The 24,038-nt window shown below is 51.9% G+C and overlaps 1 protein-coding gene across 2 annotated transcripts in view; it reads right to left on the bottom strand.

Annotated features, from left to right (window-relative positions):
* DCHS1 (dachsous cadherin-related 1) overlaps positions 1-24,038 on the bottom strand; it is a 118,958-nt gene that overhangs the window by 37,182 nt on the left and 57,738 nt on the right. For both annotated transcript variants that reach the window (XM_038421431.2, XM_043503948.1), the window contains 5 exons: positions 11,864-12,698; positions 10,394-10,633; positions 9,635-9,760; positions 9,035-9,244; positions 7,337-8,200 (listed from right to left, as the gene is read on the bottom strand). In XM_038421431.2, coding sequence (XP_038277359.1) covers positions 7,337-8,200; positions 9,035-9,244; positions 9,635-9,760; positions 10,394-10,633; positions 11,864-12,698 — 2,275 coding nt within the window. The remainder of the gene's footprint in view (positions 1-7,336; positions 8,201-9,034; positions 9,245-9,634; positions 9,761-10,393; positions 10,634-11,863; positions 12,699-24,038) is intronic.

The raw sequence follows: 24,038 nt of genomic DNA, 5'->3' as shown, positions 1-24,038 counted from the left end.
ACCCTAGCACCCTGCAGTTCCTCAATACAGATGCCTGTTAGTGTGCCAGACCACCCTCCCCAGGGGTCTCACTCTTCCTTCAGGGTTAGCCATGCAGCCTCGCAACCTCCTTAGACTGGACCTCTGGGGCTGCAGCACTCCTACTTCACACCATAAGCTCTGTTCAGCAAGTCTCACTGAGACAGACTCCTGGTAGAGACTTGTCCACTCTGCAGGGATTAATGCACCTCACCAAGCATTTGCATTGACACTCAAACAGTGTTGTCACAGCAGTTGGATTTATTAGTCAGTGGCACACAGCACAGGACGCCCTTAGATAAGCCCAGAGAAATGAAGGTTAAAGCACAGACTATCCTGGTCACCCCAGCACCCAGCCAAGCTGTAGTGAACCCCTTTGTTCAAGTTGTGTGTGTCTCTCTATCTGACCTCCTTTGTCAGACTCCAGGTGAGAGACTCTTAAGACTCCAGGTGAGAGACGCTTAAGTTCAGTTGACACCTGAGGCTCACAGGAAAAGGTTTTGGGTGTAAAAGACTCAGGGTGTGACATACATGGTTGCCATCACCCTGCTGGGAGAATCTCTCCACTAATGGAATAAGGTCAGTGGTGAGCTGGAGCCGTTTGCACCGGTTCGCTAGAATCACTTGTTAAATTTAGAAGCCCTTTTAGAACCGGTTGTCCCGTGACGGGACAACCAGTTCTAAAAGGGCTTCTAAATTTAACAACCAGCCAAAAGTGGTGCCTTAGGTGCTGACTCCATGGGTGCTCCGGGGCTCGAGCACCCACAGGGAAAATTTGGTGGGTGCAGAGTACCCACTGGCAGCTCCCCGCCCTGTGCCCGGCCCCAGCTCACCTCCACTTCACCTCCACCTCCTCCCCTGAATGCACCGTCCTGCTCTGCTTCTCTGCCCCACCCCCAGCGAATCAGCCGTTCATGCGGGAAGCCTGGGAGGGCTGAGAAGCAGGCGACAGCTTTGCGCTCAGGCCGAGGGTGGCGGACGTGAGCTGGGGTTGGGAGCGATTCCCCTGCGCGTCCCCCCCACCCCGGGATTACCTGCTGCGGTGCGGGTGGCCCTCCCCGCGCCCCCCCGCCCCAGCTCACCTCTGTTCCGCCTCCATCTCCCTGGGCCTGAGCGCAAAGTCGCCGCTTGCTTCTCAGCCCCCCTCCCCTGCTTCCCATGCAAACAGCTGATTGGCGGGAAGCGGGAGGTGGGGCAGAGAAGCAGAGCGGGGCAGCACGTTCAGGGGAGGAGGCGGAGTGGAGGTGTGGTGAGCTGGGGCTGGGCGTGGGGCAGGGAGCTGCCGGTGGGTGCTCTGCACCCACCAAATTTTCCCCATGGGTGCTCCAGCCCCGGAGCACCCACGGAGTTGGCGCCTAAAGCACCACTTTTGATGTGATCAGTGGGGGGAGCGGCCGCTCCCCCTGCTCCCCCCCAGCTATGCTCCCCTGCCCCTAGGAGCCAGAGGGACCTGCCAGATGCTTCCTGGGAGCTGCTCCAAGTAAGCACCGCCAGGACTCCCCACCTTGCCCCCCGGCAGGTCCCTCTGGCTCTTAGGGACAGGATGGACACCCACTATGGTGCCCACGAGACCCTCCTGCTCAGTTCTGGGGGCAGTCAGGGGACAGGGGAGGAGGGTGAAGGGGGCAGGGGTCCAGGGAGGGGGCCATCAAGGAATGCGGAAGGTTAGATGGGGCAGGAGCCCCGGGGGATGGGGGTGGGCCACGACTCCCTCATGGGGTGAGGAGGGAACTGGTTGTTAAGATTTTGGCAGCTCATCACTGTATAAGGTGCAGGTATTGCTATACTGGATGATTTGTACACTTGTTGGGTTGGAACAACTCTGTGAGATCTGTCTCCATGAGCTGAAAATGTGATTAGTGGACAGGAAGCCTAAGGATCCATGCAGGGCAGGCTGGTTGGCAGATGAATTTGTTAACAGAAGGCCTGGGTATGAAAAGAAACACAAAGGGATTGGCCCAGATCTGGTACCCGGTGGTCACACAGGGGTGCTCCAGAAGGACATGAATAAATCCAAACCAGGGTGACAGCTGATGTGGTAGCCCTCTCCATATGAGCTCAGAACCTAAAATGTAATGTTTGTTGGAAAACAGGGCATAGGTGGGCAAAACTGCCAAGGGTTAATGAAACAGTAGCCAAACGAAGGGTTAACTTGGGGCAAGCCCAGCTGGAAGGAAGGCCAGATCCTCAGGTTGCCGGGGCTGACAGTGTACCTGTGGCTCGGGGGGGAGGCGGCGTCCAGGTCAGCCCATCTACAGGGTGCGATGTTCAGGCCTCTGCTGTCAACCCACATGACCCAGTGTATCCAACTCACAGGGTATGCACCAGGCAGCCATCATCATATCATCCCCAGAGAAGTGGACGGGAGGAGGGCCCAGGGGTACCAGAACACAGATGCTGAGGTGACTCTGGCATGGCCCGATGTGGTGGCTTTCGATCAGTTTGTGCCCAATGACTAGCTGGCGATCAGGAGGGGTGTTCAGATACAGTGAGGTGTTGTAGTGAAGATATCCCTGAAATGGGGGTGCCAAGGAAGGGCACAAAGAGGCTGGGGCTCAGGATCATCTACCAGTGAAAGTGCTGATGGCAAATGATCTGGATTATGGCCGGATGGTGCAGAGAGCGCCCTGGTGCTTTCCAGAGCCAGAGAGCACTACCCCGACCCAGGGTCCTGGACTACCAAGCATGGGGCTAATGAGCCTCCACCTTGGGGGAATATGCTACCTGGGATGGGGCTGAGCCTGAGACTTTATCCTGAGGAGGGGAACTAAACTGGGGGGAAAGGTAGATACGCTGGAGGTTAGGGATAGGATACAGAGGGCCCTAGATAAATTAGAGGATTGGGCCAAAAGAAATCTGATGAGGTTCAACAAGGACAAGTGCAGAGTCCTGCACTTAGGATGCAAGAATCCCATGCACCGCTACAGACTAGGGACCAAATGGCTAGGCAGGAGTTCTGCAGAAAAGGACCTAGGGGTTACAGTGGACGAGAAACTGGATATGAGTCAACAGTGTGCCCCTGTTGCCAAGAAGGCCAATGGCATTTTGGGATGTATAAGTAGGGGCATTGCCAGCAGATCGAGGGACGTGATCGTTCCCCTCTATTCGACATTGGTGAGGCCTCATCTGGAGTACTGTGTCGAGTTTTGGGCCCCACACTACAAGAAGGATGTGGAAAAATTGGAAAATGTCCAGCGGAGGGCAACAAAAAGGATTAGGGGACTGGAACACATGACTTATGAGGAGAGGCTGAGGAAACTGGGATTGTTTAGTCTGCGGAAGAGAAGAATGAGGGGGGATTTGATAGCTGCTTTCAACTACCTGAAAGGGGATTCCAGAGAGGATGGATCTAGACTGTTCTCAGTGGTACCAGATGACAGGACAAGGAGTAATGGTCTCAAGTTGCAGTGGGGGAGATTTAGGCTGGATATTAGGAAAAACGTTTTCACTAGGAGGATGGTGAAGCACTGGAATGCATTACCTAGGGAGGTGGTGGAATCTCCTTCCTTAGAAGTTTTAGGTCAGGCTTGACAAAGCCCTGGCTGGGATGATTTAGTTGGGGATTGGTCCTGCTTTGGACTAGATGACCTCCTGAGGTCCCTTCCAACCCTGATATTCTATTATTCTATTAACATAGAACCATGGGATTAGAAGGGACTACAAGGGTCATCTAGGGTCATCACTGTCAAGGAGGTTAGACTAGAAACCGAGGCACAGCCAATGGTTGCTGTGACTCCAACCCAGGTCACACTCACTACCCCAGGAGTTGAATTTCAGACTGAACTGCAGAAAGATCCCTCCTTGGAGAAGCTGAGGGCCATGGCTGACCACAGTGGGAGAAAAGATTCCTGTACCAGGGGACATAGCACACCTGGCAAAGGCTACTGCAGAACTTTTACTGGCCCGGAGTCTTTGACACAGTCAAATAGTACTGCAGGTCCTGTGACCCCTGCCAGAGGATGGGGTGAAGCATAAAGCAGTGCTGAGATCATTGCCCATCATAAGGGAACCTTTTCAGAAGGTGGCCATAGTGGGAACCCTTAGCAAGGCAACCTGGGCAGGGAAGAAATACATTCTGATGGTGGTTGATTGTGCTACCCGCCACCCAGAGGCAGTGGCTCTGTCCTCCATTGAGGCAGATGCGCTGCTGGCTATCTTCAGCAGTGTGGGGTTCACCCGGGAGGTCTTTACAGACCAGGGATCCAATGTCATGTCAGCCCTGCTCTGGGGCTTGTGGGAGAAACTGGGGGTCCAGCACACCTGGGCCTCTTCACATCACCCTCAGTCCAACAGGCTGGTGGCGATGTTTAATAGGATCCTGAAGATAGTGTTGAGGACTTTTATGGACCAGCATGAGCAGGACTGGGATAAGTGTTTGCTGTTTGCTTATAGGGAAGTGCCCCAGAAATCTACAGGGATCTCCCTTTTTGAATTGCTGTGTGGGAGGAGAGTGAGGGGACCGCTGGACATGATGAGGGATGAGTGGGAGAGGAAGGCCTCCCTCAAAGGGGAACTGGTGGTGGACTATGTGCTGTCCTTTCGGGAAAGGCTCACTGATCTTACATATTTTGCCACAGAGAACCTAGCCAGGGCCCAAGGAAACAGAAGGTGTGGTATGACCGCTCAGCATATGCTTACTTGTACGGCACAGAGACAAGGTGATGGTTCTCATCCTAATGCAGAAGAATAAGCTCCAAGCTGCCTGGTATTGGCCTTTTAAGGTAATCAAACAGCTTAATGAGATGAACTATGTGGTGGAACCATCCAGCCGGGCTTGCAGTCACTGAGTGTACCATGTCAACATGATGGAGCCGTACTTTGACAAGGAGAAGTTGGTGCTGGCCGAGTATGGGCAATGGGAAGAGCAGGGGGAAGATCCCCTGGTGGATCTTATGCCTGAGACAGGAGTTGGCCCTCTGCTGGAATCATTTCCCATCTCTGACCAGCTAACCGCTGCCCAGCAGGCAGAGATCTGAGAGGTGCTACGTTTTCACCAGCAGCTGTTCTCCAACCGGCCTGGGCTCACTAATCTCGCTGGAGATGGGAGCCAACCCTCCCATCAGGTGTTCCCCATACAGAGTCACTGCGAAAACAGCCCAGGACCCATAGAGAAAGGTTTTAGGGATGATCTAGCTGTCCAACAGCCCATGGGCCTCACACAAGGTGCTGGTGCTCAAGAAGGATGTGTCGAGCTGATTCTGTGTGGACTATCGGAAGATCAATGCAGTCACCGTGTCTGATGCCGACCCCATGCCTAGACCTGACGAGATTATAGACAAGTTGGGGGGCGGGGGGCTATTACCTCACCATCATGGACCTTATCAAAGGCTACTGGTAAGTGCAATTGGCCCTAGATGCCAGGCTGAAATCTGCCTTCACCACCTTTCTGTGCCTGGTGGATCAATTACTGAGGGGACTGGAGGACTTTGCCCTGGCGTATATTGACAAGGAATGGCCACATATGGCCAGAGCCTGCCAAGGTGGAGACAATCAGAGACTGGCTCACTTCTCGAACCAAGAAAGAGGCCCAGTCCTTTATTGAGATGGTGCGGTATTACTAGAGGTTTGCACTCCACTTTTCCTCCTTAGCTGTTCCCATCCCTGAACTGTACAAATATGGTAAGCCAGACAAGGTAGTCAGGACCAAGCAGTGCCAGAGGACTCTCTGGGCACTGAATGAGGCCCTAAGCTGACAGTTGCTTTTGGTAAACCCAGACTTTGACAAGCACTTCCTGGTGTTCACAGATGCCTCTGCCACAAGGCTGAGTGTGGTGCTGATGGAAGCCAATGCTAAGGGGGAGAGATATCCCATCGTGTATCTGCTCCCCAGGGAGCAGAACTATGCTACAATAGAGAAAGAAGGCCTGGCCATTGTGTGGGCTCTTAAGAAGCCACCTTTTCAGGTGGTGCTTTACTGTGTATACTGACCACTCCTCTCTGACGTGCTGCATGAAATGAAAGGGTTTAATGCCAAACTTCTAAGCTGGAGTTTGACCCTCCAAGATTATGATATGGAAGTGATTCATGTTAATAGGAGTGAAAATGGTATAGCTGATGCCTTGTCATGAAACAGGTTACCTGAACTTCCCCAGTGCAGGCAGAAGGCAGAGCTCAGTGCAAGCTCGAATGGGAAAGGGATGTGACAGTGGCAATTTTTGGTAATATTTTTATGAATTCTATGTGTGCCTCAGTTTATCCTATATGCTGCATTGTTACTCAGTGGGGTGGAAAAGGAATGCTTCCAGGGCAGGCTAACAGACGTAGGTGTGGGCATCAGCTGACGGCCTGGGCCTTGACCCCCATAACAGTGGAAGAGTTAGACAATGGAAAACCCAGTCACCGAGACATGGACAACTAGAAACCAATGACCCAGAGGGAGATGGATTTCCCCACGTCCCAACAGGGAAGCTGAGTAACATTCCTGGACTCAAGAACAAAGGACAGGAAGGTGTGAGCTGGCAGGGAGAAGAGTTGGCTTCTCACCTGGAGTCTAAACATGAAGTCAGATGGAGAGACACACAAAACTTGAACAATGGGACTCACTCCAGGATGGCTGGGCTCTGGGATGACCAGGATGGCCTGTGCTTTCCCCTTCAGTTCTATGGGCTAACGTCAGGGCTTCTGGTGCTATGTGCCACTGACTAATGAACCTGACTGTTTTGACAACGCTGTGTGTGTGTCATGGCAAATGCTGGGTGAGGTGCACTGATCCCTGCAGAGTGCACATACTCTACCCAGAGTCTGTCTCACTTGGACTCACTGCACAGAACTCACGGTATGAAGAGGAGTGCTGAAGTCTCAGAGCTCCAGTGTGAAGGAGTGGTGAGGCCATGTGGCACATCCTGCAGGAAGAGTGAAACCCCCTGGAGGTCTGGCACATTCCTCCTAGAGATGGTTCTAAAGCTAGGGCTGTAGCACTGATCCTGGGAATCCATGGCACCCCATGCAATAGCCCAGTACCCCACTGTTCTCTGTTTCCCCCAGTCTCCCTGTCCCTGCACCCTGCTGTTCCCAGTTACTTCCACTGCCCCACTCCAGGATTCTGCTGCTCCCCAGTGTCCCTGGTGCCTCCCTGTTCCCCAGTTCCCTTGGCACCCAGTTCCCATCCCCAGCTCCCGGCCATTCCCTGCTACCCTTGGCACCCAGCTCCCATCCCCGGCTCCCGGTTGTTCTCTGTTACCCCTGGCACCCGGTTCCCATCCCCAGCTCCCAGCCATTCCCTGTTACCCCGGCACACAGTTCCTATCCCTAGATCATGGCCGTTTCCTGCCCAGCCCCACACTGTTCACCCTGTGCCCTGTCTGGCTGGTGTCAGTACCTCTGGCGGCATTCTCAGGTATGGCTACGTCTCTGGTGCTGCGGGGGAAGCGCACGCCCCGGTAGCTCTCTTCCTGCAGGTAGATCACCACCACGCCAGTGGAGGAGAGGGCTGGTTGGCCCAAGTCGGTTGCCAGGATGAAAAGGGTGCGCTGGCGCTGGCTGAGAGAGCCTAGGGGCTGCAGCAACTGGATGGCGCCAGTATAGGAATTGATGGCGAAGCTGGGATTGGGTGTGGCAAACCGGTACAGAATGGAGGCGTTGGCACCTGCGTCTTTGTCCTCAGCCCGCATAGTGGCCACCACCTGCTTAGGTGGCGTGTGGCGGGAGAGATTGACGGAGAGTGGACTGTACAGGAAGGCAGGTGCATGGTCGTTGACGTCCTGCACGATGACTGTGACACGCACGACTGCGCTCTTGGGCTCCCAGGGTGCCGAGTCCACGGCTTTGGCAAGGAAGCTGTAAATCGGGCGGCGCTCACGATCCAAGGCCTGGGCGCTGGTTATGAGCCCGCTCTGTGGTTCCACCTGGAACATGCCCAGTGACTCATTGCCCAGGTAATAGGAGACCTGCCCGTTGGTGCCCTCATCCGGATCCAGTGCCACCAGCTGCAGGACCAGTGCTCCAACAGCCAGGTCCTCAGGTACCTCCACAGTGTAGGCTGCCTGCGCAAAGTGCGGTGCATTGTCATTGAGGTCCAGCACTCGCACATTCAGAGACATGGTGGCACTGCGCTGGGGTGTGCCGTGATCTCGTGCCACCACAGTCAAACGGTAAGAGCTCACCAGCTCTCGGTCCAGGCTGCGCAAGGTGGAGAACACACCGGAAGCAGGGTCCAGGCTGAAATCCTGGGCAGGGTCTCCATCTGGGAGAGAAGAGATGGGAATGAGAGAACCTCCCTGATATGGCCTGGGGGCGGAGGGGTGATGGGAGCAAGGGACCCTCCCGATATGGCTCAGAGGGGGTGGAGCAAGTGACATTTCCTGATACTCCCCAGTGGGAGGGGGATGGGACCTTCCCTGATATGGCCCCCTATAGTTCTGCAGACAGACCCCTGCTGGCAGGGAGCCATGGTGCAAACAGGACGGGGTCTCTGCCCTCTGAATTGCACAGAAAATGGCCCATAACTGGCACCAGCTCAGTGGCAAACACTCCCCAAGTGCAGAGTAAAAGTGGCAAACCCCAACAGCATGCACAGTCTAGCCCCATCCCAGCACACCCCACGACCACTCCTCCTGCCATCGAACTGCACTCATCTGGCCCCCAAGAACCCCAAGAACGAGGCACCGGAACCAGCCACAGCTTGAGGGCTTTGACCTGGCCCAGATGGCTGGTGTTGCAGAGACCTCACCACAGAGCTGTGTGCAAACCTCAGCCAAACACCCCGATACAGATTCAGCAGGAACAGATAGGAGAGGACTGGAGAGGCCCCAGGAAGAGCAATTGCAGCCAGTGTTCACAGCCCTGGAGGCACACTCTACTGAGGTCCTTGGAGGGGCAGCAGTCAAGAGCCATGCCTGGCCTGGCACAGAACCAAGCCAGTGTGGATTGTACCCCATGCCACAGGGGCTGTAGCACACATGGCAGATGGGGGATTGCTGCTCATGCCAATGGTCTCAGTGAAGGACCCCCATGTGGGAGCTGGGGTCAGAAGGGGGAGCACCAGCACAGCATGAGCCATGTGCCCTGTGGCCCTCACCCATCACATGGTACTCCAGACGCCCATTCTTGCCCGCATCCAAGTCTGTGGCCCGCAGAGTGTAGAGCGCCACGCGGCTCTGGTTCTCGGGCACCTCCAAGGAGCAGGACTCTCTCTCGAAGCGTGGGGCATGGTCGTTTTCATCTCCCACCAAGATCCGCACTGTCACTTTGGCCAGGTTGGGGGGCAGGCCACCATCCCGGGCATAGACTGTGGGAAGAGAGAGAGGGGGTCCTGGAGACCCTAGGTGCCACCCATAGGGACCACACCCACCGCCTGCAAGGAGCAGCTCCACCATGGCCCGTCTCCCCCAGCCCGCACCCTGTGCCCAATCTGGGTCCCTCCACTCTCCTGTCCCCCTCCCTTCCTGCCTCACCCACCCAACACTCTTACACCAAAACCTGAACATTCCCCACTCCCTTTCTCTGCCCCACACAATACGCCTCCTTCCTCCAGCAAACATGCTGTTGTCCATGCCAGCTGGGAGCACAGCTGGACTCCCTCCCATCTCCTCCCCTTAATCCCTGCTACCCTCACTGCCACTCTCCACTTCCCATACAGCACCTTCCCCCCACTCTCAACCCCCAGGTCTGGCCATACCTGTTAGCATGTGCTGCTCCTGCCTCTCCCGGTCCAGGGAACGCATGGTGGTGACAAGCCCAGTCTGTGGGTGGATGGAGAAGGGACCCCCAGAGAGGCCCCCATATGACACATGCCCATTGGCCCCTGCAAAGAGAAACCTCAGGTCTGAAGAGGTAGGTGCAGACAGCTGCTGCAATGGTCCCAGGACCAGGCCCTCTTTCCACTCGCCCGCCCCAGGCCTCTGCACCCACTGTGCCTCCTCCCACCTGCCCCAGGCCATGCTCCCTTCCCTTTCCCCACAAGGGTGCAGTGTGGGGGCTGGGTGGGGAAAGACCCCTAGTTGCAGGAGGGAAGGGGCAGAAGTGGAGATGTCAGGAAGGCTGAGGAAAGGAGACAGCTGTGGCCAGGTTAAGGGGACCTGGACAGGCTGGGGGTCAGGTGGAGGAAGGGTGGGGAGGGACTGCTGCCTGGTGACAGTCCCTCAGGCCCAGGCCACACTGTGGGGACGAAGGCGATTGTGACATGGATCGGTGTGGCTCTAGTATGACAGGGCTCCAATCTCCGATGCCCCTCAATCTCAGGGACTGGCTCCCCCATCTCCCGCAGGTAAGGCGCCCGACCCTGGGGCTCCCTGTATACTGCCTTGGCAGATGAGGAGCAGGGGAAGGCCTGTGGTGATCACTCCTCTTCAGCCCCTGGGTCAATGCCTTTGGCGCAGCTTTGACCCAGCCAACCTCCCTCCCCCAGGGCCACCTGTTCCAGCCTCAAGGCTCTCACCCAGGTCGCAGTCTGTGGCCAGCAGCTGCAGCACAGGGCTGCCCGCTGGCAGATTCTCCATGACACTGGCCTCATACTCAGCCCTCTCGAAGGCAGGTGCCTCATCATTAACGTCCAGCACCAGCACTGTCAGCAGCTGCGTGGACGAGCGGCGCGGGAAGCCGTGGTCCATGGCCACCACTGTCAGGTTGTGCTGGGATATCTCCTCCCGGTTCAGAGTCCGCACAATGGAGAGGGCACCTGGGGAGACACCAAGACAGACTGAGCCTGGGACAGAGGAGTCACAGGGAGCTGGGCTGAGCCAGGGTTACTGAGGTCAGGCTCCACTCTTGGAGCCCCACAGCACTACAAACCCCACACCTTGGGCTGCGGAGCTGCGCCCAGCTCTCCCTGCACACGCTGGCATCTGCCTGCTTCTGTCCCTCATGCTGTGGCTGGGCACCTCCTCCCGCCTGGGCCCAGTGGAATCTCTTACCCACTCCGGGCTGGGTCAGGAATCTACCGTCACCACTGCCCCAATCCTCCCAGTAGGTCCTCATGCCTCCCCGATGCTCCTTATCCCTTGTGTCTACCTGTCTTCCCACCCGCCACATCCGCCACCTCTTCCCCTTCGCCCCTTGTGTCTCCCGTGTCCCCTCCCCCACATCCATCACCCCTTTCCCTCCCCCGCTTGTATTTCCCGTGTCCCTTCCCCCACATCCGCCACCTCTTCCCCTTCGCCCCTTGTGTCTCCCATGTCCCCTCCCCCACATCCATCACCTCTTCCCCTTCGCCCCTTGTGTCTCCCATGTCCCCTCCCCCACATCCATCCCCCTTTTGTATTTCCCGTGTCCCTTCCCCCACATCCGCCACCTCTTCCCCTTCGCCCCTTGTGTCTCCAGTGTCCCCTCTCCCACATCCATCACCCCTTTCCCTCCCCCCTTGTATTTCCTGTGTCCCCTTCCCCACATCCGCCACCTCTTCCCCTTCGCCCCTTGTGTCTCCCATGTCCCCTCCTCCGCATCCATCACCTCTTCCCCTTCGCCCCTTGTGTCTCCCATGTCCCTCTCCTACATCCGCCACCTCTTCCCCTTCGCCCCTTGTGTCTCCAGTGTTCCCTCCCCCACATCCATCACCTCTTCCCCTTCGCCCCTTGTGTCTCCAGTGTCCCCTCCCCCACATCCATCACCTCTTCCCCTTCGCCCCTTGTGTCTCCCATGTCCCTCCCCCACATCCGCCACCTCTTCCCCTTCGCCCCTTGTGTCTCCAGTGTCCCCTCCCCCACATCCATCACCTCTTCCCCTTCGCCCCTTGTGTCTCCAGTGTCCCCTCCCCCACATCCATCACCTCTTCCCCTTCGCCCCTTGTGTCTCCCATGTCCCTCCCCCATATCCGCCACCTCTTCCCCTTCACTCCTTGTGTCTCCTATGTCCCTTGCCCTCCTCTCCTCCACAGCCCCAGCATCTCCCTGCAGCCCCACAGGCCCCTTACCTGTGCTGGGGTTGAGGTGGAATCGGCCCTCGGCATTGCCTGCCTGCAGTGTGTAGCTCACCCGCCCATTCTCGCCCAGGTCCCCATCCCGTGCCACCACATGCAGCACCATGAAGCCAGTGGGCTGGTCCTCCATGATGCTAACGGTGGCTGGTGAGAGGAAAACGGGCGCGTTGTCGTTCTCGTCTGTCACAAAGACGCGGGCAGTGACGGCAGCGGAGTGGCGCTGGCTGATGTTGCGGGCCTGGTCTGTGGCCTCCACCACCAGCAGAAAGGAGGGGGCAGCCTCACGGTCCAGCCCTTGCTGGAGGCTCAGAAGCCCAGAGTGGGCATCCAGCTGGAAGTGGGAGCCGAGGGGCTCCTGGCGCAGCAGCCTGTAGCACACCTGGCTGTTGGGGCCAGCACCGTCTCCATCTGGGGCCTGGAAGGTGAAGATGGAGGCACCGGCCTGGGTGTTCTCAGGCACCACAATAGTGATGGGGTCCTCGGGGAAGACAGGCGCCTGGTCATTACAGTCCTGCACATGGATCTGCACCAGCACCAGCCGTCTGACAGGGTAGCCGTGCTGTGTGTCCTCGGTGCTTACGTGCAGCGTGTGCTGTGCCCCCACCTCATAGTCCAGCTCCCGTGCCGCGTAGATCTCCCCTGTCATGTGGTCCACCACAAAGGTGCCATCTCCACCGCCCCCCAGCAGAGTGTAAGTCAGATGCCCCTGTGCAGAGGCCTCAGGCGGCGCCACCGAGCCAATCACTGAGCCAGGTCTGACCCCTTCCACCGGGTGCAGTGTAAGCACAGTGGTGTCTGGCTGTGGCAGCACCCGGGAGGATGGCAGTACCTGCAGGTGAAGAGAGAGGGGAAGGGGGAGTGAGAGTCTGAAGTGGGACCTGTGGGGTTGGAAGAGGTGAGGTGGGAGGGGAAAGTGTGGGGCAATAGTGGGGATGTGAGGCAGGAGGGGGATGCTGTGGGGCAGTAGTTGGGATGTAAGGTGGGAGTGAGAGCTGTAGTGCAGCAGTGGGGACGAGGGGCAGGAGGGGAGACCTGTGGGGCAGTAGTGGGGATGTGTTGCCTCACTCCTTTACTGGGTCCCAGAGCCATTGACACCTATAGCCAACTGAACAGAACTGACACTGGGAACTACGAACAGTTCAAAAAAGTCTTATTGCTTAGGTTTGAGCTAACACTGAAGGCAGAAGTAATCAATTATTTTTATCCAGGTGAAAGATTTCGTGGTCTGTTCAAAAGTATCTGGCAGGCCGGATTTGGCCCGTGGTCTGCCTATTGCCTACCGTGGCCTAAGACCTATAGGAAAAGGTTTTGGCATATGCAATAGAACAAAAGGCTGGCACCCTGACAGATGAGTACTCCCACAGGTGGGGTAAAGGAACTGGCGTCACTACCCTGGAATCTTTGTAAGACCTGATCAGGTTAGAACATTATATGAAATATGTCTCTATGATCTTAAAATCTGATTAGTAAATTGAGCACCTAAGAAAATCCACATAATGTGGGCTGAGTGGTGGATGAGTTTGTGGGCTGTACGTCCAGATATGGAAGTTAGTTAAACAGAAATTAAAAGGTACAGTGCCAAAAGTGAAATCCCTGCAAGCTGCGTGGAGACTTTTTAAAGACATCATAAGAGAGGCTTAACTTAAATGTATGCACCAGATTAAAAAATACAATAAGAGAACCAAAAAAGTGCCATGGTGGCTAAACAACTAGTGAGGAAAATAGAAAGGAGCAGAAACTCTGGCAAATGAAGTGTAAAAATATAATTAGTTAGTTAGTTAGTACCTGTGATGGGATCCCTGGGGTGCAGCCTGGGACTGTGGGACCTCTGTGCCCCCTTAACTCTGCAGCCGGGGCTGTCTCTCGCCATGCTTTGCTAGTGACAAGCAGCAAACCCCTCCAGGCACTGTGATCATTCAGCACAACAGCAGGTGGAACCCCTCACCCTGATAGATTGCATGAATGCTCCCAGATCCTGTCATGAATCACTCAGAGAAAGGCAAATCCCCCCAGCTCCCAGCCTTGCACCTCAGGAATATACTGTCTTGTACTACTCAAGATGAGCAGTACAAATTTATTAGTTGGTTCACCACTTCATCAATGGAAAGTGGATACACACTAGCCTTTGTAAAACCTGAGCAAATTTACCAAACACTTCAGGCAAACTCACTAGTAAAGATAAATAGTAAAAGAAATTTATTGACTACAAAAGATAGATTTTAAGTGATTATAAGTGATAGGCAAAATGTTAGAGTTAGTTACCAAAAGAAAATAAATTATAAGCATGCAGTCTAAACTCTCAACCCTATTAGACTGGGCAAAATCTAGATTAAGCAGTTTTTCTCACCCTACTAGATATTGCAGTCCTTAATATACAGATTTGTCCCTTAAACCTGGGCAAGTCTCCTGTTGGAATCTTCAGTCTTCTGAGTGTCTTTGTTGCTTGCAGCATAGGTGGGGGCAGGAGAAAGGTGAAGCATTGGCCCCCTGTATTCTGGTTTACACCTTTAGTCCATGTGCTTGGAGAACACAAGTCCAGGCATGTCTGGAGGGGCCTTGCTGAGTCCCCAGGCAAGGTTGAGCAGTTCCCCTGGTGTGGCCTTATGCAGGTGAGTCACTGAATTGTAGCTCCCTTGATGGAAAATGGCTGTTGATGGTGGTTTGACACCTGCCTGGGCGTTGGTTACTTTTTGTTGGCATTGTCTCTGGAGAGCTAGCATTTGGGCAATTCCCAAACCCACAGCATATTTTAGTTACAACCATACAACACAATTATCATAACTTCATATGCATTAATTATATACATATTTACACAGAACAAAAACATAAAGGAGTCCTTGTGGCACCTTAGAGACTAACAAATTTATTTGGGCATAAGCTTTCATGGGCTAGAACTCACTTCATCAGATGCATGGAGTGGAAAATACAGTAGCAGATATATATACATAGTACATGAAAAGATGGGAGTTGCCTTACCAAGTGGGGGGTCAGTCTAATGAGACAACTCAATTAACAGTTGAAATCCAACAGAGGAAAAATCACTTTTGTAGGGTAATGAGGGTGCCCCATTTCAAACAGTTGAAATGAAGGTGTGAGTAACAGTAGGGGGAAAATAGTAAGGGGAAATTAGTTTTTGTAATGACCCATCCACTCCCAGTCTTTATTCAGGCCTAATTTGATGGTGTCCAGTTTGCAAAATAATTCCGTTCTGCAGTTTCACATTGGAGTCTGTTTTTGAAGTTTTTTTGTTGAAGAATTGCGACTTTTAAGTCTAAAGAAAAGGAGTACTTGTGGCACCTTAGAGACTAACAAATTTATTAGAGCATAAGCTTTCATGAGCTACAGCTCACGTCATCGGATGCATTTGGTGGAAAAAACAGAGGAGAGATTTATATACACACACACAGAGAACATGAAACAATGGGTTTATCATACACACTGTAAGGAGAGTGATCACTTAAGATAAGCCATCACCAGCAGCGGGGGGGGGGGAAGGAGGAAAACCTTTCATGGTGACAAGCAAGGTAGGCTAATTCCAGCAGTTAACAAGAATATCAGAGGAACAGTGGGGGGTGGGGTGGGAGGGAGAAATACCATGGGGAAATAGTTTTACTTTGTGTAATGACTCATCCATTCCCAGTCTCTATTCAAGCCTAAGTTAATTGTATCCAGTTTGCAAATTAATTCCAATTCAGCAGTCTCTCGTTGGAGTCTGTTTTTGAAGCTTTTTTGTTGAAGTATAGCCACTCTTAGGTCTGTGATCGAGTGACCAGAGAGATTGAAGTGTTCTCCAACTGGTTTTTGAATGTTATAATTCTTGACGTCTGATTTGTGTCCATTCATTCTTTTACGTAGAGACTGTCCAGTTTGGCCAATGTACATGGCAGAGGGGCATTGCTGGCACATGATGGCATATATCACATTGGTAGATGCGCAGGTGAACGAGCCTCTGATAGTGTGGCTGATGTGATTAGGCCCTATGATGGTATCCCATGAATAGATATGTGGACAGAGTTGGCAACGGGCTTTGTTGCAAGGATAGGTTCCTGGGTTAGTGGTTCTGTTGTGTGGTGTGTGGTTGCTGGTGAGTATTTGCTTCAGATTGGGGGGCTGTCTGTAAGCAAGGACTGGTCTGTCTCCCAAGATCTGTGAGAGTGATGGGTCGTCCTTCAGGATAGGTTGTAGATCCTTGATGATGCGTTGGAGAGGTTTTAGTTGGGGGCTGAAGGTGATGGCTAATGGCGTTCTGTTGTTTTCTTTGTTGGGCCTGTCCTGTAGTAGGTGACTTCTGGGTACTCTTCTGGCTCTGTCAATCTGTTTCTTCACTTCAGCAGGTGGGTATTGTAGTTGTAGGAATGCATGATAGAGATCTTGTAGGTGTTTGTCTCTGTCTGAGGGGTTGGAGCAAATGCGGTTATATCGTAGCGCTTGGCTGTAGACAATGGATCGAGTGGTATGATCTGGATGAAAGCTAGAGGCATGTAGGTAGGAATAGCGGTCTGTAGGTTTCCGATATAGGGTGGTGTTTATGTGACCATCGCTTATTAGCACCGTAGTGTCCAGGAAGTGGATCTCTTGTGTGGACTGATCCAGGCTGAGGTTGATGGTGGGATGGAAATTGTTGAAATCATGGTGGAATTCCTCTAGAGCTTCTTTTCCATGGGTCCAGATGATGAAGATGTCATCAATGTAGCGCAAGTAGAGTAGGGGCATTAGGGGACGAGAGCTGAGGAAGCGTTGTTCTAAGTCAGCCATAAAAATGTTGGCATACTGTGGGGCCATGCGGGTACCCATCGCAGTGCCGCTGATTTGAAGGTATACATTGTCCCCAAATGTGAAATAGTTATGGGTCAGGACAAAGTCACAAAGTTCTGCCACCAGGTTAGCCGTGACAGTATCGGGGATACTGTTCCTGACGGCTTGTAGTCCATCTTTGTGTGGAATGTTGGTGTAGAGGGCTTCTACATCCATAGTGGCTAGGATGGTGTTTTTAGGAAGATCACCAATGGACTGTAGTTTCCTCAGGAAGTCAGTGGTATCTCGAAGATAGCTGGGAGTGCTGGTAACGAAGGGCCTGAGGAGGGAGTCTACATAGCCAGACAATCCTGCTGTCAGGGTGCCAATGCCTGAGATGATGGGGCGTCCAGGATTTCCAGGTTTATGGATCTTGGGTAGCAGATAGAATACCCCAGGTCGGGGCTCCAGGGGTGTGTCTGTGCGGATTTGTTCTTGTGCTTTTTCAGGGAGTTTCTTGAGCAAATGCTGTAGTTTCTTTTGGTAACTCTCAGTGGGATCAGAGGGTAATGGCTTGGATCACAGACCTAAGAGTGGCTATACTTCAACAAAAAAGCTTCAAAAACAGACTCCAACGAGAGACTGCTGAATTGGAATTAATTTGCAAACTGGATACAATTAACTTAGGCTTGAATAGAGACTGGGAATGGATGAGTCATTACACAAAGTAAAACTATTTCCCCATGGTATTTCTCCCTCCCACCCCCCACTGTTCCTCTGATATTCTTGTTAACTGCTGGAATTAGCCTACCTTGCTTGTCACCATGAAAGGTTTTCCTCTTCCCCCCCCCCTCCCCGTTGCTGGTGATGGCTTATCTTAAGTGATCACTCTCCTTACAGTGTGTATGATAAACCCATTGTTTCATGTTCTCTGTGTGTGTGTATATAAATCTCTCCTCTGTTTTTTCCACCAAATGCATCCGATGAAGTGAGCTGTAGCTCACGAAAGCTTATGCTCTAATAAATTTGTTAGTCTCTAAGGTGCCACAAGTACTCCTTTTCTTTTTGCGAATACAGACTAACACGGCTGCTACTCTGAAACCTGACTTTTAAGTCTGTTATTGAGTGACCAGGGAGATTGAAGTGTTCTCCTACTGGTTTTTGAATGTTATAATTCCTGATGTCAGATTTGTGTCCATTTATTCTTTTGCGTATAGACTGTCCAGTTTGGCCAATGTACATGGCATAGTCGCATTGCTGGCACACGATAGCATATATCACATTGGTAGATGTGCAGGTGAACGAGCTCCTGATGGTGTGGCTGATGTGATTAGGTCCTATGATGGTGTCCCTTGAATAGATATGCAGACAGAGTTGGCACTGGGTTTTGTTGCAGGGTTTGGTTCCTGGGATAGTTTTTTTGTTGTTTGGTGTATAGTTGCTGGTGAGTATTTGCTTCAGGTTGGGGGGCTGTCTGTAAGCGAGGACTGGCCTGCCTCCGAAGGTCTGTGAGAGTGAGGGATTGTCCTTCAGGATAGGTTGTAGATCCTTGATGATGCGCTGGAGAGGTTTTAGTTGGGGGCTGTAGGTGACAGCCAGTGGCATTTTGTTACTTTCTTTATTGGGCCTGTCTTGTAGTAGGTGACTTCTGGGTACCTTTCTGGCTCTGTCAATCTGTTTATTCACTTCAACAGGTGGATATTGGAGTTTTAGGAATGCTTGATAGAGATTCTGTAGGTGTTTGTCTCTGTCTGAGGGAGTGTTTCTTTGAAAAAACGCCTACTGTCTTCAGTTGTTTTTCCCCTTAGCCTTGCTTCCTAGGGGATTTTGTTAGTTGTTTAAAAAAAGCCTCATCCACCTCTTTTTCCCAGTTAGGTGGTCTGTAGTAGACCCTACCATGACATCACCCTTGGTTTTTTACCCCTTTTATCCTTACCCAGAGACTTTCAACAAGTCTATCTCTTATTTCTATCTCAACTTCAGTCCAAGTGTATACATTTTTAATGTATAAGGCAACACCTCCTCCCTTTTTTCCCTGCCTGTTCTTCCTGAGCAAGCTCTACCCTGGTCGATCTAATGCCTCTTGGCATGTCTTTTGTTGTACGCCATATTACCCAGTAAGCATTGTTCTATTATATTTCATAGAGTGAAGATCTGGTCTGTGCATCCACACCCTTTCCGAAAACTGGTTTGCTCTTTTCTGAGAATGCTCAGTTTGGTTTTGAAAGGGAAAGAGATGTGATAAAATGGGATTTTTTTGTAATATTTTTATGATACCTATGTGTGCCTCAGTTTCTCTCTGGACTTTGTGTTACCACTTGGGGTGGGGTGCAGAAGTGTTAACACTGCTCCTGGGACACTGTAGGAGACAGAATTCTGGGCAACACTTTGTAGTCTGGTTGGAATAAATAGGGTCATTAATTAACGAGTTGAAACCAACCCAGAATAACAGCAGGTCCAGAGAGACAACAGGACATCCCAGTGACTGAACCCTGGCAGGCAAAGAACATGTGAACTAAATTGGAGAACAAAGAGGAAAAGGGGGCTGGGATAAGAGCTACTCTTTGGAGGCACTAAGAAGCTCTCCCCTGGGTGGACAGAAAGGAGAGCACAGATGCATAGGCACTGACTCCGTGTTGGTGCTCCAGGGCTGGAGGTGTGGTGGGGGTGAAGCCTCAGGGAAGGAGGTGGAGTGGGGGTGAAAAGAGGTGGAATGAGGGTGGGGCATTGGGAGATGGGGTGGAGTGGGGGTGGGGCCTTGGGGTGGAGCACCCCCAGGGAAAGCTGAAAGTTGGCACCTGTGCTGGGATGGAATCCATTACAGCTTGGCTGACACATGGCTCTGGCTTGGCCAGGATGGACTATGACTTAACTTTTGCCTCTCTGTGCTAATCCGAGGACGTGCACATTCTGTAGGCCAGGTGACTTATAACTTGTTTCCTTGTTTGCAAAGGCTGTGTTTTCAAAGGCTGTGTTTGCAGAGGCTGTGTTGCTGTAAATACTCACTGGAAGCATTGCACTCTGAAAGGGAGCAGTACCAGCCTCCCACAGGGGCCTGGCTTGGCTGGATTCACTGCAGGCAGCCACGTGTGACCAGCTGTGTACTAGAATGTGGATGATAGCCACATGGCAGCAAGCCAGGGAGCTGGGGGGCCGGGGGGAGGTGAACTGGAACATGGATGATGGCCACAGAGCAGGGGCGCAGAGGGTTTGGGGGCTGCAAACTGAAATGCGGGGGGGGGGCAGGGAGTGGCACTATATGTGAAAGAAAATGTAGAATCAAATGAAATAAAAATCTTAAACGAATCCACATGTTCTATAGAATCTCTGTGGATAGTAATTCCAGACTCTAATAAGAATATAACAGTAGGGATCTATTATTGACCATCTGACCAAGACAGTGATAGTGACAATGAAATGCTAAGGGAGATTAGAGAGGCTATCAAAATAAAGAACTCAGTAATGGACTGGGTACATGTCACATCAGGATGAAATGCAGAGACAAAATTTCTCGATACTTTAAATGACTGCTTCTTGGAGCAGCTGGTACAGGAACCGACAAGGGGAGAGGCAACTCTTGATCTGGTCCTGAGTGGAGCGCAGGATCTGGTCAAAAAGGTAACTATAACAGGACCACTTGGAAATAGTGACCATAATATAATAACATTTAATATTCCTGTGATGGGAAGAACACCTCAACAGCCCAGCATTGTGGCATTTAATTTCAGAAAGGGGAACTATGCAAAAATGAGGAGGTTAGTTAAACAGAAATTAAAAGGTACAGTGGTTCACGACTATTTAGAAAAGCTGGACGAGCACAAGTCCATGGGGCCGGATGTGCTGCATCCGAGAGTGCTAAAAGAGTTGGTGGATGTGATTTCAGAGCCATTGGTCATTATCTTTGCAAACTCATGGCGATTGGGGGAAGTCCCGGACGACTGGAAAAAGGCTAATGTAGTGCCCATCTTTAAAAAAGGGAAGAAGGAGGATCCTGAGAACTACAGGCCAGTCAGCCTCACCTCAGTCCCGGGAAAAATCATGGAGCAGGTCCTCAGGGAATCAATTCCGAAGCACTTAGAGGAGAGGAAAGTGATCAGGAACAATCAGCATGGATTCACCAAGGGCAAGTCATGCTTGACTAATTTAATTGCCTTCTATGACGAGATACATGGCTCTGTGGATGAGCAGAAAGCAGTGAATATGTTGTTCCTTGACTTTAGCAAAGCTTTTGACACGGTCTCCCATAGTATTCTTGCCAGCAAGTTAAAGAAGTATGGGCTGGATGAATGGACTATAAGGTGAATAGAAAGTTGGCTAGATTGTCGGGCTAGACTGAGTGATCAATGGCTCCATGTCTAGTTGGCAGCTGGTATCAAGTGGAGTGCTCCAAGGGTCGGTCCTCAGGCCGGTTTTGTTCAATACCTTCATAAATGATTTGTAGGATGGTGTGGATTGCACCCTCAGCAAGTTTGCAGATGACACTAAACTGGGAGGAGAGGTAGATACGCTGGAGGGTAGGGATAGGATACAGAGGGCCCTAGACAAATTAGAGGATTGGGCCAAAAGAAATCTGATGAGGTTCAATAAGGACAAGTGCAGAGTTCTGCACTTAGGGTGGAAGAATCCCATGCACCACTACAGACTAGGGACTGAATGGCTCAGCAGGAGTTCTGCAGAAAAGGACCTAGGGGTTACATTGGACGAGAAGCTGGATATGAGTCAACAGTGTGCCCTTGTTGCCAAGGCCAATGGCATTTATGGGGAGGTTTAGGTTGGATATTAGGAAAAACTTTTTCACTAGGAGGGTGGTGAAACACTGGAATGTGTTACCTAGGGAGGTGGTGGAATCTCCTTCCTTAGAAGTTTTTAAGGTCAGGCTTGACAAAGCCCTGGCTGAGATGATTTAGTTGAGGATTGGTCCTACTTTGAGCAGGGGGTTGGACTTGATGACCTCCTGAGGTCCCTTCAAACCCTGATATTCTATGATTCTATAGCTGTGAACCGGAACACATTTGATGGCCGCGGGATTAGGGGCTGTGTACTGGAACAAAGATGATGGCAGTGGTGTGGAGAGTTGCGGTGTGTGGGGGGGCGTGTACCAGAACTTGGATGGTGGCAGTGGGTGGCAGGGGTTGGGGGGGCTGTGCAATATCCCACCTAGATTTTCTTTGTTCTGAGTGGGCTACAAACTCCACTGAGAACTGCACTTTTGTAGTCTTCTTACACTATATTTCATTGAAAAGTGTGTTGTGTTTTGAAAGTGACATTGCAGTAATACACTGTGACAAAGTTCCTGCATCCGATGAAGTGAGCTGTAGCTCACGAAAGCTTATACTCAAATACATTTGTTAGTCTCTAAGGTGTCACAAGTACTCCTTTTCTTTTTGCTCTACCTTGGTGGGTCTTGAGCTTATTGGCGGATTTGCTCACCTTGGAGCTTCACAGCAGCCCTCAGCTTGGCCGTTTTTCTGACCCACAGTCCAGGTCAACTCCTCCTGTGTCTGATCAGGAGTTGGGAGGATCTGGGGGGAACCCGGGCCCGCCCTCTACTCCGGGTTCCAGCCCAGGGCCCTGTGGACTGCAGCTGTCTAGAGTGCCTCCTGGAACAGCTGTGCGACAGCTACAACTCCCTGGGCTACTTCCCCATGGCCTCCTCCCAACACCTTCTTTATCCTCACCATAGGACCTTCCTCCTCGTGTCTGATAATGCTTGTACACCTCTGTCCTCCAACAGTCTGCATTCTCTCTCTCAGCTCCTAGTGCCTCTTGCTCCCAGCTCCTCACACGCACACCAGAAACTGAAGTAAGCTCCTTTTTAAAAACCAGGTGTCCTGATTAGCCTGCCTTAATTGATTCTAGCAGCTTCTTGATTGGCTGCAGGTATTCTAATCAGTCTGTCTTAATTGTCTCCAGAAGGTTCCTGATTGTTCTGGAACCTTCCCTGTTACCTTACTCAGGGAAAAAGGACCTACTTAGCCTGGGGCTAATATATATTTCTATTATTCTCCTATAGCCATCTGGCCCGACCCTGTCACATATCCCCTCCCCCGTAGTGTTGAGCAACTTGGGACGTCAGGCAGTGTACTCGTGACAAGCTATCTGCATTGCCATTGTGGCTTCCAGAGCAGTCTTGTATGGTGAATTGGAAAGGTTGTAGGGACAGGAACCATCTGGTCACCCTTGCGTTTTTCTCTTTATTTCGCTGCATCCACTAGAGGGGTGCATGGTCGGTCACAAGGGTAAACCGTCGTCCCAGAAGGTAATAATGTAGTGTTTCCATGGCCCAATTCACAGCTAGGCACTCTCTTTCAACCATGGCATACTTCTGCTCTCTCGGGAGGAGTTTCCTGCTGCGGTAGAGGATTGGGTGTTCTTCATCTCCGACCATCTGCGATAGGACAGCTCCAAATCCTACTTCAGATGCATCTGTTTGTAAAATGAATTTTTTGTTGAAGTCTGGGGCTATAAGCACGGGGTTACTGCAGAGGGCTGTCTGTAGATCCATGAATGCTTTCTCTGTGGCATATGTCCACTTCACCATGTCTGGACTCCAGGGTTTTATCAGGTCTGTCAGGGGACTCGCTCTGGTTGCAAAATGGGGAATAAATCGTCGGTAGTACCCCACCGCACCCAGGAATGCCCGGACTTGCTTTTTCCGATTCAGCCGAGGCCAATTTTGGATAGCCTCTAGTTTGTTTAGTTGGGGCTTGACCATGCCCCTTTCTACAATGTAGCCAAGGTATTTAGCCTTGGCTAGCCCTATAGCACACTTGGCTGGGTTGGCTGTGAGGCCAGCCTGTCTTAGCGTGTCCAGAACTGCTTCCACCTTTCCTAAGTGGGTTTCCCAGTCAGGGGCGTGAATAATCACATCATCCAGGTATGCCGCTGCATAACTGGTATGGGGCTGTAGGAACTTGTCCATAAAATGCTGGAAGGTGGCAGGTGCCCCATGCAGTCCAAAAGGAAGAACAGTATATTGAAACAGACCCTCTGGTGTAGAGAATGCCATCTTTTCTTTCGCATCTTTGGCAAGGGGAATCTGCCAGTATCCCTTTGTTAAATCAAGGGTGGTCAAAAATCAGGCATTGCCCAGGCAGTCAACTAACTCATCGATATGGGGTATGGGGTATGCATCAAATTTGGATATCTCATTCAGCTAGCGAAAGTCATTACAAAACCTAGTGGTGCCATCGGGTTTGGGCACCAACACAATCGGGCTTGACCACTGACTGTGGGACTCTTCGATGACTCCCAGCTCCAACATCTTTTTTACCTCTACCTTGATCTCCTCCCTTTTTGCTGCTGGGACCCGATAGGGCCTTAAAGTTACCTTTGCCCTAGGGTCTGTGATAATGTGGTGATATGCTTTGGTGGTCCGGCCTGGTTTGGTTGAAAACACATCCTGGTATCGGTTGATCATCTCAGTTACCTCCTT

The sequence above is a fragment of the Dermochelys coriacea genome, chromosome 1, assembly GCF_009764565.3.
Source record: "Dermochelys coriacea isolate rDerCor1 chromosome 1, rDerCor1.pri.v4, whole genome shotgun sequence".
NCBI lineage: Eukaryota > Metazoa > Chordata > Testudines > Dermochelyidae > Dermochelys > Dermochelys coriacea.
The sequence above is the reverse complement of the archived record's forward strand: the minus strand, read 5'-3'. Positions and strand labels throughout refer to the sequence as shown.